The sequence below is a fragment of the Barbus barbus genome (genome assembly GCF_936440315.1).
Source record: "Barbus barbus genome assembly, chromosome: 38".
Classification (NCBI taxonomy): Eukaryota; Metazoa; Chordata; class Actinopteri; order Cypriniformes; family Cyprinidae; genus Barbus; species Barbus barbus.
This window is the reverse complement of record NC_136716.1, coordinates 25,902,341-25,916,933: the sequence shown is the minus strand read 5'-3', so window position 1 is coordinate 25,916,933 and position 14,593 is coordinate 25,902,341. Positions and strand designations below refer to the sequence as shown.

At 35.2% G+C, this 14,593-nt stretch overlaps 1 protein-coding gene and 1 long non-coding RNA gene across 2 annotated transcripts; both read left to right on the top strand.

Moving 5' to 3' along the window:
• Positions 1–552: 552 nt before the first annotated feature.
• Positions 553–3,815, top strand: LOC306857382 (uncharacterized protein). The gene is made up of 5 exons (XM_079397305.1): positions 553–701; positions 1,577–1,659; positions 1,881–2,177; positions 2,274–2,324; positions 2,570–3,815. The coding sequence occupies exons 2-5, from the start codon at positions 1,587–1,589 to the stop codon at positions 2,785–2,787; spliced, it is 639 nt and encodes a 212-aa protein (XP_079253431.1). The 5' UTR covers positions 553–701; positions 1,577–1,586; the 3' UTR covers positions 2,788–3,815.
• Positions 3,816–11,754: 7,939 nt separating this feature from the next.
• Positions 11,755–14,593, top strand: LOC306857341. The gene is made up of 4 exons (XR_013783100.1): positions 11,755–11,850; positions 12,289–12,371; positions 12,703–12,996; positions 13,301–14,593. It is a non-coding gene; the product is annotated as an uncharacterized lncRNA (long non-coding RNA).

The window sequence follows — 14,593 nt, the reverse complement described above, 5'->3', positions numbered from 1 at the left end:
GAACAAGATGTCCAGGATCTCTGGCAGAAAAAAATAGGCCAACAACATAACATACAGCAGTATATTTCATTGTACACATGGGACACATTTGTATCCTTGTCTGCATCAAAATCTTCTTGATTGTTTGCTGCCAAAAGTTCATTTTATAGTTTAAACTGACCAAAGAGCCCTTTCTTGTCAGGAATTCTCTGGAAGCTGAACATGCTGGAGTTAGTTTTTGGATCAGAGCAGGGAATTTCCTTGAAACCCTCCCAAGCAACATGTGGTGATGTAGGTGCTGTTTGATGGTGGAAACGGGAGTTAGTTACCCTGGTGTGCATACAAAAAGTAAATATCAATGGGAATATACTTAAGAGATATTTTGCTCATAATAAATCCCCCTCCCCCTCATTACTTGTTAAAGGTTTGATTTTGGTGATTTAAAAAAATAAATAGATCAAAACGATAAACAATGCAGATTTATTTTCACAGCCTTCTTTGGTCTTATTTACCAAGGGTGCCAGTAATTCTGATCACGGCTGTATATTTGACGTTGAAATAGCATTAGGTAGCAGTCATCATCTTTAAAGGGAAACATTTCAGCTTAGTAACAGCACCAACTGCTGGCCAGAAAGTTACAAGAACACGAACGGAAAGTTTCCTGTGCGCAACAGAGAGTCGCAGAGGAATGAACTCAGACGGTGAAGACACACAGACCCCAGGTGAGCAATAACTCTCTCTGAACACGAAATAATTCCTTTTTATATTTTTCACTAATTCATAACGCGCTGCTGGGAAACCATCAATACGTGCATGGTGTTTACGCATTGGGCAGAGTAGGCTATAGAAAACGTGTTTGTGTTCATTTTGACTAATAAATGTTGCAGTGTTTCCTATAGAATGACTAGTTTTTGTGTTCAGTCAGTAAAGATTGTGCTTCGTGGTGTTTGATTTGTGTCCAGCGCTTTGTATTCAGCGGATAAACATTGTGGGCCACCAGTGATTTACTGTAAGAATTTTTGTGGTTTTGTGGCTATACTTTTGCAGCCTTCAAAACATCCAAATTAAAACATGAGTGTGTGAAGCCTTGCGCAATTCTGAGGCACATATTGACGTATATTCTCAGGCTTGACAGCGCTATCTCGTCCGTATTTTACGAGGTGGCTAAACCCCAGGGACGGGTAGGTTTAGGGCCGGGGTTAGGTGTAGGTCATTCGTAAAAGACGTATGATTTAGCAAAAATTCTGTAGCCTATTAAATCAAATATTATATAACTAATCTAAAGATGCATTTGAAGATGTTGGTGTTTCTTGAAGCATAAAGTAGGCTAATAGTTTATTTTTAAAAAAATCATTGCTTAATCACCCTCATCATTTCAAAGTAGACCATTACTGTATATTACTCCATATGGCTTGTACCTTAGCCTTTGTTAAAATTATGATATAATTTTTGTTTTTGGATTCAATCCAAGTAAAACACTGAAAGCTTTCTGAAAGCTACTTCATCCTCTTAAATGTATCTGTATCTGCACTGTAATCCATAGTAGGCTACTTCCTTATTAATCATGCTGAGGTATCTGTAATTCTTCCTGTTGCAGAATCAAAACAATGAATGCCATAAGTGCTGTGCAGTTGTTCATTGTGGTTTGGGTCTTCACCGTTGTCTGTCGAGCTGGTGATGGTAAGAGAATAAACTTTCTCATAGAGAGTGTGTGTGAGAATGGCGAGGGACTCTAAGATAATGAGAAAAAAATTTGGTCAAATTTGATTAGATATATAATAAATAAATAGGCCTAAATGAAAAAACAAAAAACAGTATTGTTTGGAAGTGAATCTGAATTATTTCTTGTTTAAAAAATACAGAAATTTGTATTATTCTTAAACTCTACTGTTATTTTTCAGATTTCTGCAGTGTAACTTGTCAAAATGTGACTGGATCTGTGGGGGAAGAAGCAACTTTCACCTGCAACATCTCTAAGCAGTGTCTTAAATGTTGCATTGCAATGTATAAGTTTCAATACCCTGAGAGCTATAAAGACTCAACAATCCATAAAGAAAAGTTTCCTGTGAACTCCTGTGAACAGAGGATCAGCTTCACATGGCGCTACACTCCAACTACAGCAATCACAGAACAAATCATATTCTTTCTGCAAACAACGTGTGGAATGAAAAAAACAGAATTCACTGTAAACATAACAGGTACAGTATATAATACTGTTATTTATAATTTGATAAATGTTTGTAGATATACATTTATTTTCTGTCTACTAACAGTGGTTTAAAATCGTTTAACAGAGACCCTCAAACCTGAAATCCTCGCTGAAGTTATCACTCCTGGAAAGATAGGTATTATTCTATTATAGTTATTGATTACTGAGCTCCAGAACACAGAAAACAGCTTTTAAACTCTTGTCAGCACATGTATAATTTTAAATCACGTGATTTTAGTGTTCAAGGTCTTAAAAAAGAAGTTGATGTTTGATTATGGTTTCTAAATTGTTTCAAGAAATCATTAACAGATTCTCTGATTGGCTGAAGTTGAGTTTATTATTTAAACACTGTCATAAAACATTTAAAACTCATCTTTCCAGAAGAACCTGCCTGGGACGTATCAGAAACATCTGAACAGAAGAAAGCAGAAGGTCGTGGATTTAAGATCGCCGTCATCGCTGCTGTTATAAGCTGTCTCATCATCATCATAATGCCAATCATTTACAGAATAACACAAAAACACCCCAAACAGAAAAGGACATTTCTGGTTTACAGACATGATGAAGACAACAGCAATCATTCAGAAAATGTGACATGATAGCACTGACTCAGCATACCAAATGATTTTTTTGTTAATTTTCACATGGTGCTCATGAAAGACACCCGCTTTATTTGAACTCCAGTAAACGACTCTGTCTGTTAGACTTCACTGCTGAACTATATAACTCTGCTTGCAGATTTCAAAACACAGTTTCTGTTTTATATTGATTTCTGTGAAATAATGGTAGATCTGTTTGATCATTGTAGCTGTTTATTGTTAATATTCTGCACATGTAGTTTTCTAATAGTGTGAACAGCAATGCTTTGTAGAGCGTGTTTAATTGGTTTAACAAGTTAGCAACTCAAAGACTTCTGATAGGCTACTCTTTAAAGATTAATATCTGGCACATGTGTTTTTTATCATCACATGATGAGGAGGGCAGACCAGGAATCTGGGTGAAAAGTAGCTGTGCCTTATTTTGGTCAAGAAGACTTCTAGATCGTGAGATGTGTTTTCTGAATTACTGTTCTGAGAAACAGAGAAAAATAAAGTAAAATGACCCCACAGCTCACGTACTTTGTATTAAAATCCAGTGTAGCATTTGAGTTCACAACAAACAAGATGGATCATTATCATATATAGATTATATGAAACCTCATTTTTAATGTACATAAACTTCTCATTTGCATCTTGTTCTAAGGTGTATATATATATCATCCATTGCTGCTTTATTATTCTAAATGAAGATAAAACCGATATTGTTATAAACTTATAGTGAAGGAAACAATACATTGTTTTGTTCCCTCTTTGTTTATTCTTGGTCTTTTGTATATGGTTCAGTTGTATGAAGATCTGTACAGACCGTGTTTGTATAGCCTCTTTTTCTTCTATAGTGAAACACACCAAACTTCCCATGTGAAGTTATTGATGGTGTTTTAGTAGGAGATAAAACAGTAGTGAAATTCACTTCATATGAAGTTTAAATATGGAAGAAGAAAGATTTAGTCTAATATTGGACAACTATGCTTCCCATGTTTCCACATTTTATGTATTAGCCTATTAAACCACTTTTTTAAAACAGTCAGCTTTTGTAGATCAGTTTATTTCATGCAATGCACTGGCGCCACAGATTTAGCTCAAACTGACTATGATTATCATACTTGTTAGATCATGCCTCCATACCAAATAATTAAGATCCAGCAGACACCAGATCTGTTTGGTCTGGTAACTGAACAGCTAGTCAGCAAAATTGTCTAATACCTAAAACCTGTTAACAGCAAGTCTTGTCTCTACCCAAAATATCCAAAACTCAAGTCTACACTCTAAGAAACGCTGGTTTATGTACAATCCAGCGTTGAGTAAATGTTTAACCCAACCTTCTGGGCGGTAATCAAACCGCTGGGTCAAAACATCCCAATTGCTGTCCATATTTTGCTCAATGTTTAAAGCCGTGAAGAGCAGTAGCAGGAGATGAAGTGTTTATAAAAAGGAGAAGATTTTACTGAATAATCCTAATTGCATATGTTTCAGTGCTTTGTCTGACCAGCACAAATCCATCAAATAGTGTTATACCAAACTGCTTCACAACAACATCCCATAAACCTTGAATTTCCATAAACATTCCCTCATATCTCTTATTCATGAAGATGAACAGTCCTCGAAACACACAATCATAAGATTTAACAACAATAAAAAATATATAAAACGAATAATAAATGACCAGTCAAAGAATAAATCAGTGAAATAAGTATAGAAATTGTGTATTATTAAATGATTAAATGGAAAAATAAAACATAATAACTGAATGAAGAATAAATTAATATAAAAGAAAGTAAATAAAACAGAACACAGATGTATGGTTGCTCTCTTGAAGCAACACGCAGTTTGCATTTAATGATCCTTCAAACTCATATTAGGATTTATCAACCAACCGAGGACTTACTTGGATGGATTCCCTGCCACGTGACACAGAGAGTTTGAGACCAGTGGAGATAAACAAATGGAAAAATCTGGGCAAGAGACAGACATGTTAATTAATGTGTTTACTGAATAACAAAACAATGAGTTCAAATCATTTTAAATGCATGATTGTTACAGAGAGAGCACTCTGGGAAACATGGGAAACACCAGCTTGAGGCTCAAAGGTTTGTCAAAGGCTTGTATTGTTTGTAATTTTGCCATGACGTACAATTTTATAAAAACTGCATTCATGTTTTGACACATGGTTTAACGGCTCATGTGCCTGTAGAGGTGATGCAATACATTAAAAACTTGTTTCCCTTTGATAAGCAGGTTCTCTTGGGTCACTGATGAACAATCACTACAATGTTAATATATGTATTACTTTCTGTAGATCAGGTCATGATTTTTCTACACATTTCTGGGACTTTGATTCTACTGTTAGATTAGATCTTTTGGGGAGTTTAAGCAAGTCAAAGACTAGAACAAGTCACAGTGACATGGGTTGTTTTATGCTCAATCAAGCTTTTATACTTGGACTAGTTCCCTGAAACATGACGCAGAGAGTAGAAGGCCAGCGGGGTGAAGGAATGCAAACATGTTGGCAAGACACAGTGGTACTTCTGCTACTGCATTACAAATCAATGATTCCAAAACTATTTTAAAAATGCATGTCTGTTACAGCGAAAGTCACCCTGAAGCAACATGGAAACACCTCGCTCGAGGCTCAACGGTGGAGACTTGTATATGATGGAAAATTTTGCATTCACGTGGTTTAACGACTCATTAACGACTACATTTAGAGGTGATGAAATCCATTAAAAACCTGTTTACCTTTAATGAGGGAGAGATTTTTCAATGACAGGTTGTCTCATGGTTCAGTTTTCTATACAACTTTTAACAATGCATGTTGTTCAAAAGCAGCTGTACTAAAAAAATGTGGCATACAAAAAAGAAAATGTGTTCAGGTAAACGAAAGATACAAAAACACCTTGAGGGTTGTGTGCAGTGGTGGAGATAACGAATTACAGCTACTCACGTTACTGTAATTAAGTAGCTTCTTTGGGTACTTTTTTTGAGTATATTTTTAAAGCTGTACTTTTACTTGTACTTAAGTACAAATTAAGCAAAATAATCTACTTCATTACATTCAAATCATAGTTTGTTACGGAGTAATCCACATCGGTTCAGATATCAGGGCTTTTATTGGTCCGTTTACGATCGGATATCTTTATTGGCTACTGAATTGATATTCAAACCTTTGACGGCATTTCAGTAGCCAATAAAGATATCCGATCGTAAACGGACCAATAAAAGCCCTGATATCTGAACCGATGTGGATCCAACCCTGCCCCCTGGATCTTTGCTCTGCAGTGAGGGGCTAGCAGCTTTTGAAGAGCTGATCCTTAACTGGAGTCCAAGTTTGGAGAAACAAACTGGTAGTGTTATCATAAATATCTATATTTTGATACCGATACTGAAAAAGCTGACACGGTTCTATTACTAATTTTCCGCAGTATATACCGTTTATAGCCTGCCCTACACCGAAACATGCTGCGTCTCTCTCCTCCGACAGTGAGTTTGACACGAGTCCGCCTCCTGTCAGTTACAGAGTCTGAATATCTGCGCGGGATTGCAGGTATTCTGCATTATTTTAATCATTCCCGCTCAAATGTGGCGAGCGCTTTATTGTAACATGAGAACACAGTCATGTAATCAGCAGAAAACTGGAAGCGCACTCTCAAATAGGCCTAACTTTTATACAAATGAACTGCCTGCCTGTCCTTTCTCTCCGATATTGCTTGTGCGCACTCAGACTGTGTGCAATCGCGATCTCTCCGTGCTTTTATAGTAGAAATTATTCATCTTTTGTCAAAAGTTATCATTCAGAATAGATCCACGCCTGACCGATGAAGATCATACTGGAAATTGCACCAGGAAGTCTTTCATTATGAAAGATGGAACTTTAAATTCTTTAAAATGTAAGTTTGAATGTTTTGGAATGTTACATTTATATTTGTAGCTACATATAAATATCCTACTCTGTCTAACTGCATCACTACTACTCAAATCCATCTGATGTTCCATTTATCTAAATTAATAATATATATGGCTCTTAAATCACTGCTTATAAAAATTCAGTGTCATATTTCGAATACCTCAACTAAATTGAGGTCATTTGTTTTAGAATTGTATTACTGACTGTACTAGTTTTTTTGTAAATTCAGTTCAGTTTGAAATCAAGCTTCTTTGCTGTAAGCTATAGCAACAAAGTTACCCTATAGACACAAATACACAGAATGAGCAAATGTTTAAGATTGAGATTTTTGTAATGGTAATTAATCAATGTTTATACGTAGGCCTGTTTACATGTAAATAAAAGCCTATATTAAAATCTGTTCATCATAAAGTGAACGTGTCTTTTTTAGAAGACTTGGATTAAACCACTCAAAGCTTGAAATAATGTTTGCCTTGAAAAAATGGATGGACAAGACAATTTGAAATATTAAAATATCTATATGGCAGTATACAGTCTGTAGTAGTTTTGCCAATGGTATTGAAAATGATTCAATGAAGTTGTCATGAAATCAAAAATGACCCTACTTACTTTTTTAGTGCACATGGCTAGTCTTGTGTTGAATAATTAAACCGTGCAAGTCAATACACCGGGAAAAAAATAGTCTGCCGTCGTAATATTTAATCAAAAACTGAAACTTTGATTCTGCAAATTCCCCCACAAATGATCTACCATATTTCGCCGAACACCTGTCAGGGAACTGTCGTGTCTGTCATGTGTTCCCGCCTCATGTTTCCATATTTGGTTTGTTTCCTGTCCTTGTCTGATGTAATCATTAGTTAATTCTTGTCCAGCCATGTTCGTCTCATTATCTATGATTTACCTGTGTATATTAGTCCTGTCTGTTCAGTTAAACTTCGTTTGGTCTACTCATTATCCCCGGTGTTGGATGTCTGTGTCTTGCCCTGCCTTGTCTTGTCTTGTCTGTGTCTTGCCCTGCCTTGTCTTGTCTTGTCTTGTCTTGCCCTGCCTTGATGTTATAAGTAAAGATTATTATTTGAAGTTATATCCTCGTCTGCGTGTTCCTGGTTCCTCCCTCGTGTGTGCACCGTGACAACACCGAGGTGCTTTGATAATATTAGTCCCGCGCGAATCGGCATCTCTGTGATTTGGCCAGCGTTTTGTGTACACTTTGATCAGTTTACACAATAGAAAGGGAAATCCATTAAGGTCAGGGAACAATAAACATTTTTCCTGCTAATTGTCATGTTTATACACTCTCTATTCTAAAGCAATGTTTTTATACAGATAAGAATAAAATCACATTTTCAATCATGCCTACAGGATCTTGTGTTTTCTCCTCTGACTATCTGACTGAATGTAAATGTGATTAAAAGAAACAGTCGGGACGTGATTGTATGCAGAGACTGCTGTATTATTCTGCTTTGAGAAAATATGTTGTGTATATATACAGTGACAATTCATAATCGGTAATACAATGTGTGGCTCGTGGCTAGAGATCAAATCCTACTGATAATCTAATGTACAAAACACATAATGCAGTGTAGATTTAGTACAATATGGGCACAGACACAACAAGTCTGAAGAGTTTCATGATATGTCAAAATAGATCTTTATTATCGTTCAGTTGCATTATTCTATTATATCTTCAGATGGCTGCAGTGTCAGCTGTGATGATGTGACTGGAACTGTAGCAAAATAAATAACTTTCACCTGCAGTGTCCCTCAGCATTGTGCTGAATGCTCCATTAAAATCTATCAGTTTCAAAATCCTGAGAGCTATAAAGACTCAATAACCTGTAATCAAGAGCTTCCTAACAGCTTCACATGCCGCTTCACTCCAACTACAGAAATTAAAGAAAAAATCTAATAATTTGTGCAAACACGGTGTGGAAGATACTATCCGGAATTTTCTGTGGACATTGCAGGTAGCAAATCAACTTTGAGATTAGTTTTCTGAAATCTGAGGAATGAATTCTATTTATGCATTTGGCAGATGCTTTGATTCAAAGCAGCTTACATTGCATTAAGGCTTATATTTAATCAGTTCTAGCACTCCATGGGAATCAAACCCATAACCTGTTGCTAACGCCATTGTCTGCTGTTTGAGATACAGAACTGTCCGATAAGTAATAACCCTTCCGAGAAAGAGAACAAAATGATCTTATCTAAGCTAACAGCTCTCATGTGAGAATCCCTCATTCCATCAATAGCAGTCAGTTGAGACCACAGAAGAGCACCACAGAGTGTGTTGTATGGCAACAGGTGTAAAGATGGCAAATGAACCACTGATTGATTTCACAACAGAAATAATGACAACTTAATGTCACTGTATTGTAAACATTTATTGTGCATTTACTGATATCAGTTTTTCAGTGTCTGCTGATTAATATGTATAGACCTAGTGCAAGGTGGCTGATAGCTGATATTATGCAAATATGTGACCCTGGACCACAAAACCAGTCATAAGGGCAATTAAAAAAAAAAATTGAGATTATACATCATCTGAAAGCTTCATCATCAAAGCGTTCCATTGACGTATGGTTTGTTAGGATCGGACAATATTTGGCTGAAATACAACTATTTGAAAATCTGGAATCTGAGGGATCAAAATATTCCGAAAATCTCCTTTAAAGTTCTTAGCAATGCATTTTACTAATCAAAAATTAAGTTTTGATACATTTATGGTAAGAAATTTACAAAATATCTCCATGGAACATGATCGTTATTTAATATCCTGATGATTTTTGTCATAAAGGAAAAATCGATAACTTTGACCCATAAAACGTATTGTTGGTTATTGCTACAAATATACCTGTGCTACTTATGGATGGTTTTGTGCTCCATAGTCATCTTCTTCTGCCTGAATGCTTGAACTGGCGAGAGTTAAAAACACGAGCATGTGATTAACTTTAGTGACAAGCATTAAGCTGAAGTATTGCACAACAAAATCGCACTTCTTTACTGCTGAAACTCAATTAAATTCATGTTCGGTGTCTGTGAACAGTACAGCCCTGTCTTCTTTGATCCGATTGGTCGTTCGAGTGCTTTTAAGAGCACTGTTAGACCATTTTAATACCTTTTGTGTTCATAACAACAGAGCAGCATCAAGAATATCAAATATGTCCATCTCAATGTCTGTGGAGGTTTCAGCAATCCTATAAGATCATTATTAGACGTGGATCTAATAAACGTGGGTACGACATGTATGCTGACTGTACAATGATGACAAATTGCCAGTTTAAAATGCAATGGAGAAATTCGAACATATCTAAAAAAGGCACAAACTAAAAAGACTGATGATACGAGGAGAAAAAACAATCTTGCACCAGCTCTAACGTATATTCAAATCTTTTTGAAACTAATCATGACCACCTTTACTAGAATTTATCATATTTATTTATTTTGGTAAATTTATGATAGGTGATCTGTTAGGGGAATAGATTTTTCCCTATAGATTTATATACTGTGGCATGTTACTGTTTCCAAATGTGCAGGCTGATGTTTTTTTTTTTTTAATAACAAATGCTATAAAGATAAAAGTCAATATTGGCCTGGTAATTATTAATAGACTAGCCTTATTATAACATATGCTAAGTAAAATGGGTTCTCATGGTGAGTGATGGAAAAATCTGGCCTTCACATATTCCAAGAGATGGCACAGATTAAATCATTAACAGCCTAACTGTTAAGGAGTAAGAAATAAACAATATTAATATAAGAAAATGTTAAGTTAGATTGGCTTGACGTGTTGCATTAGAGCATTCTGTCAAACTATAACCTACAAGCCTAAATAATATAAAATACATTGTATATCCCATGTAAACAAGTTATTGATAAATAGCCTATTACTTTTTTTGCAGTTATGTTATCAACCATCTTTGCATGTGTGGATGATAGCACAAAATACCATTTTACAAAAATAAACATATAACCAAGCAAATAAATAAAGTTTATGAGGGAGCATAACTGGTGTAGGCCCATTTACAATGTGGTTATGCTTTCTTATTTTTCATATTCATTCATACAGTATATTCATTATAACATATTCTTTTATGGTTTTATTACATTACATTCATATTAATGTGTTATTCATACTCAGTTACTCAAGTATTATGCATATATATTCATAATTCCAGTTATACTCATATTCCACTGATGTAGTATATTTCCATCATTTGACATATAAAGGTAAACCCTGTTATTTTCCATTCATGTTGGACAGGATGTTGGAAACTCATTCTTTATGCATGATGTTTTTGCACAGATGTTGCTCGGTTTGTCTTTAATTTTCTTGGTATGAAGCACTCCCTTCTAAGTGGATATAATATTTAGCCTAGTGATATTTGAAGATTTGCAGCGCTTGCTGTTTCTGCTCAAAGGGTGTAAAAACCACAACAACCTCCTCCGACAAGTGAAGTTGACCTTGCTCTGACATGATCTAAATAAAGGGGAGGGGAAGGACAATAATAGGTAAATATTTTTAATATTTTGATGATCAGATGAGAATGTTCCATGACCTATGAGATGTACGTCTCCAGCTTATATAATGCCCCTTCAATTGGCATCTTTAATCTTTCTTTCTCTTTGCATGCTCTGAAGAGCTTCGTCTCGCGGCTCTTGAATATTACTATACTCCGATCAGATTACTCTGTTAGACTTTTATCTTAGTTTTAGCAGAATATGTTCAGCTTGGATATTGTATCCATTTTTTTATCTTTTCTTTTCATTTTCATATTTTCACATAACACAATCATCTGTAATCAATATCAGTTATATTTTTGATAATTGATTTTTAATAAGCTACACTTTTACGGAAAGACTTTGTCAGCCTGGATCTCTTCTCAGTGCATCAAGTTCCCATGTGAAACCAAAACTACACCCTTGCTTTGAGTTAAACTCTACAGGACAGTGGTCCTCCAGGACCGAAGATGCCCAGCCCTTATATAGCCTATGATGACAGCCGGCATCATCATTATGGCATGCAGGGGAAATTTGCAGGTTAGTGACAGCACCAGCTACTGGTCAGACATGTTACAACAACATAAATAAATGTGAGTCAAATTGAAAGTTGTAGAGTCAGAGTGAAACGAACTCAGACCGTGAGGACATACAGACCCCAGGTGAGCAATAACTGCCTTAACATTCACTAATTCATAACCAAACCTACTGGAAAATATTAAAATACATTTATTACACATTTAGCAGATCTTTCAAAATGCCGACTAGAAAACTTTTTTTAAAATGTCTTTGTCTGAACATTGTTGCGGTGTTTCCTTCGTTCATCCAGTGAACATAATGAACAGAAAGATTTTTATTTCATGATATTCCGTTGCTGTCGCGGATACATGAACGGATGTGTTTTATTGTGTGCTCTAAATAAATCTTGTGGTTTTGCATGTATTTTACTCTTATTAAAGTATGATTTTTTTTCGTGTGAAACCATGCAACTGCAAAATATTTAAGTGGCATACATTGTATAAATACATATTGTAGTAAATCTTCCTGATCTCTTGTTAAGTTTAATTTTTGATGCAAAAATGTTTTATTCCGTTTTGCAGCATCACTACCATGAATACTGTAAATGATGTGCTACTGCTCGTTCTGGTTTGGACCTTTTCTGCTGTCTGTCAAGATGATAAAGGTGAGAGAATAAACTTCAACTTTGTGTGAGAATTTAGAAGAGAAACTAAAGATCTAAGATAATGGGGAAAACATGGTCAAATCTGTTTCATAGATGTACAAAACATAAAAAATGGGCTCTTAGTCTGATTCAAAATACAGATTTACTGTTTGAGCGGTTTACACAATATGAAGGGAAATCCATTATGTTCAGGGAGCAGTACATTATTTAATACCCATTAATGTGCTCTTTTACATAAAACAATATGTTACACACATAAGTTCAAGAGTTTCATGAGTTGTGTTTTTTATTGTTCAGTTGCTGTATTATGATATACATTGTTATTTTTCAGATGTCAGTGTAAGCTGTGAGAATGTGACTGGTTTTGTGCGGAAAGAAGTAAATCTCACCTGCAGCGTCTCACTGAAGAACACTGAATGCTGCATTATAATGTATAAGTTTCAATACCCTGAGAGATTTAATGACTCAGAAGTCTGTCCTCGAGAGTTTCCTATGAACTCCTCTGAACAGAGAAACAGCTTCACATGCCGCTTCACTCCAACTACAGCAATCACAGAACAATTCAGATTCTATATACAAACAAATTGTGGAGTGAATAAAACTAATTTCACTGTGGACATAACAGGTACCGTTTATAATACTGTTCTTTATAATTCAGTAAATGTTTGAAATTTATTGGCATGTTTAAGGGCTAACTGGTGCATGATTATGGTTTCCAAAAAGTACCATATCTCTCAAGATATTACAATCAGAGTGATTTTTAGAAATGTGTATATATTTGCCTGCGTGTGTCAGTTTGATCAGATTCTCAGCAGCAGAGGTGTTTTGTGAAAATCTGTGTGAAGAATCTGACTGCCTGCAGTCTTATGTGCTGAATTAATGTATGATTCAAACAATAATTAAAACAGAGTAAATGTCCTTTTTTCTAGGTTCAGGGTTAAATAAAGCAGATAATCCTGTATCCAAGGATACTGTATCCAAGGATACTGTATCCAAGGATACGATCGCTGCAGCTGTGGGCTTTTTCAGCATCCTTTTCATCATCATCATCATGACAATCATTTGCAAAACCAAAGCAAACTTCACCAGACCTTGTGGATTCCAGAAGAGGATGTTTCTGTGCATCAAACATGAAGAAGACAACAGCACTCCTCCAGAAGATGTGATATAACAGCATTGACTCAGCAGTACGAGTTCTCATGTTTTATTTGAACTCCACTAAACTACATACTCTACTATCTAAAACTATATATTCATATCTTATATCTCAAACTACTGAATTTAGAACGCTGGCTGTTGGTTTAAAACTCTGTTTCTGTTTTATATTGATTTCTATGAAATAACAGTAGATTATTGATCTGGTTGATCAGTGCATATATTTGTACATGTGACTGTGAAGTTGAAGAGGAAACACAGTGAGACTGTTTGGTTTTGCTCTTTTTCAGACTTTCAAGGAATGTTTATATGAATTAATGTCAGATTATAAATGTCAGTTTATATAGATCAAGTTTGGAAATTATTTCTTAATATTTTGCACAAATAATTTTCTAATAGTGTGAAATACAGTGTCTTATTTTATTTTTATTTTCATTTTTAAAGAACACTGAAATGAATAAAGACTTGTGATACTCTCTAAAGATGAATATCTCGATTCTCTGTTTATGGGTAAATTATCCTTGTTAAACTAGTTAAGTGGGTAAGGAGTACAAAGAGCTGATCTGCATGTATGCATCATTATAAAGGAAATCTTTAGATACTTCATGTTTTTGAGGTTTTTACGTTTGCATTCAAGGTTTATATTTGATCAGTTCACACACTCCATGAGAATTAAACGCATAACCCGTTTCTAACGCCATTGTCTACTGTTTAAGATATAGAATAACTAACTGAGAAATAATAACTGTTCTGGGAACAAAATGATCCTGCAGCTGATGAAAGCAAACGGTTGTCATGTGATGAGCATTCAGAGACATGAATATCACTTATTCTGTCAATAGCAGTCAGTTGAGATCACAAAAAGCACCATAGAGTGTGTTGTATGGCAACATGGCAGATGAACCACTGCCTGATTTCAAAACAGAAATAATGACAGCTTAATTTCATATCATTTAAACGAGTATGCATTCACTGATATCAGTTTTTCAGCATATGCTGATTAATATTTGTACTGCAAGGTGACTGACACGTGATGTAATGCAAATATCAATAAACATTTCATCATG

Excerpts from the sequence above, each read along its gene's own strand:
- LOC306857382 (XM_079397305.1), top strand. The coding sequence starts at position 1,587 with ATGAATGCCATAAGTGCTGTGCAGTTGTTCATTGTGGTTTGGGTCTTC. Across the intron at positions 2,178-2,273 it reads ATTCACTGTAAACATAACAG|AGACCCTCAAACCTGAAATC; the intron begins GTACAGTATATA and ends ATCGTTTAACAG. Across the intron at positions 2,325-2,569 it reads TATCACTCCTGGAAAGATAG|AAGAACCTGCCTGGGACGTA; the intron begins GTATTATTCTAT and ends TCATCTTTCCAG.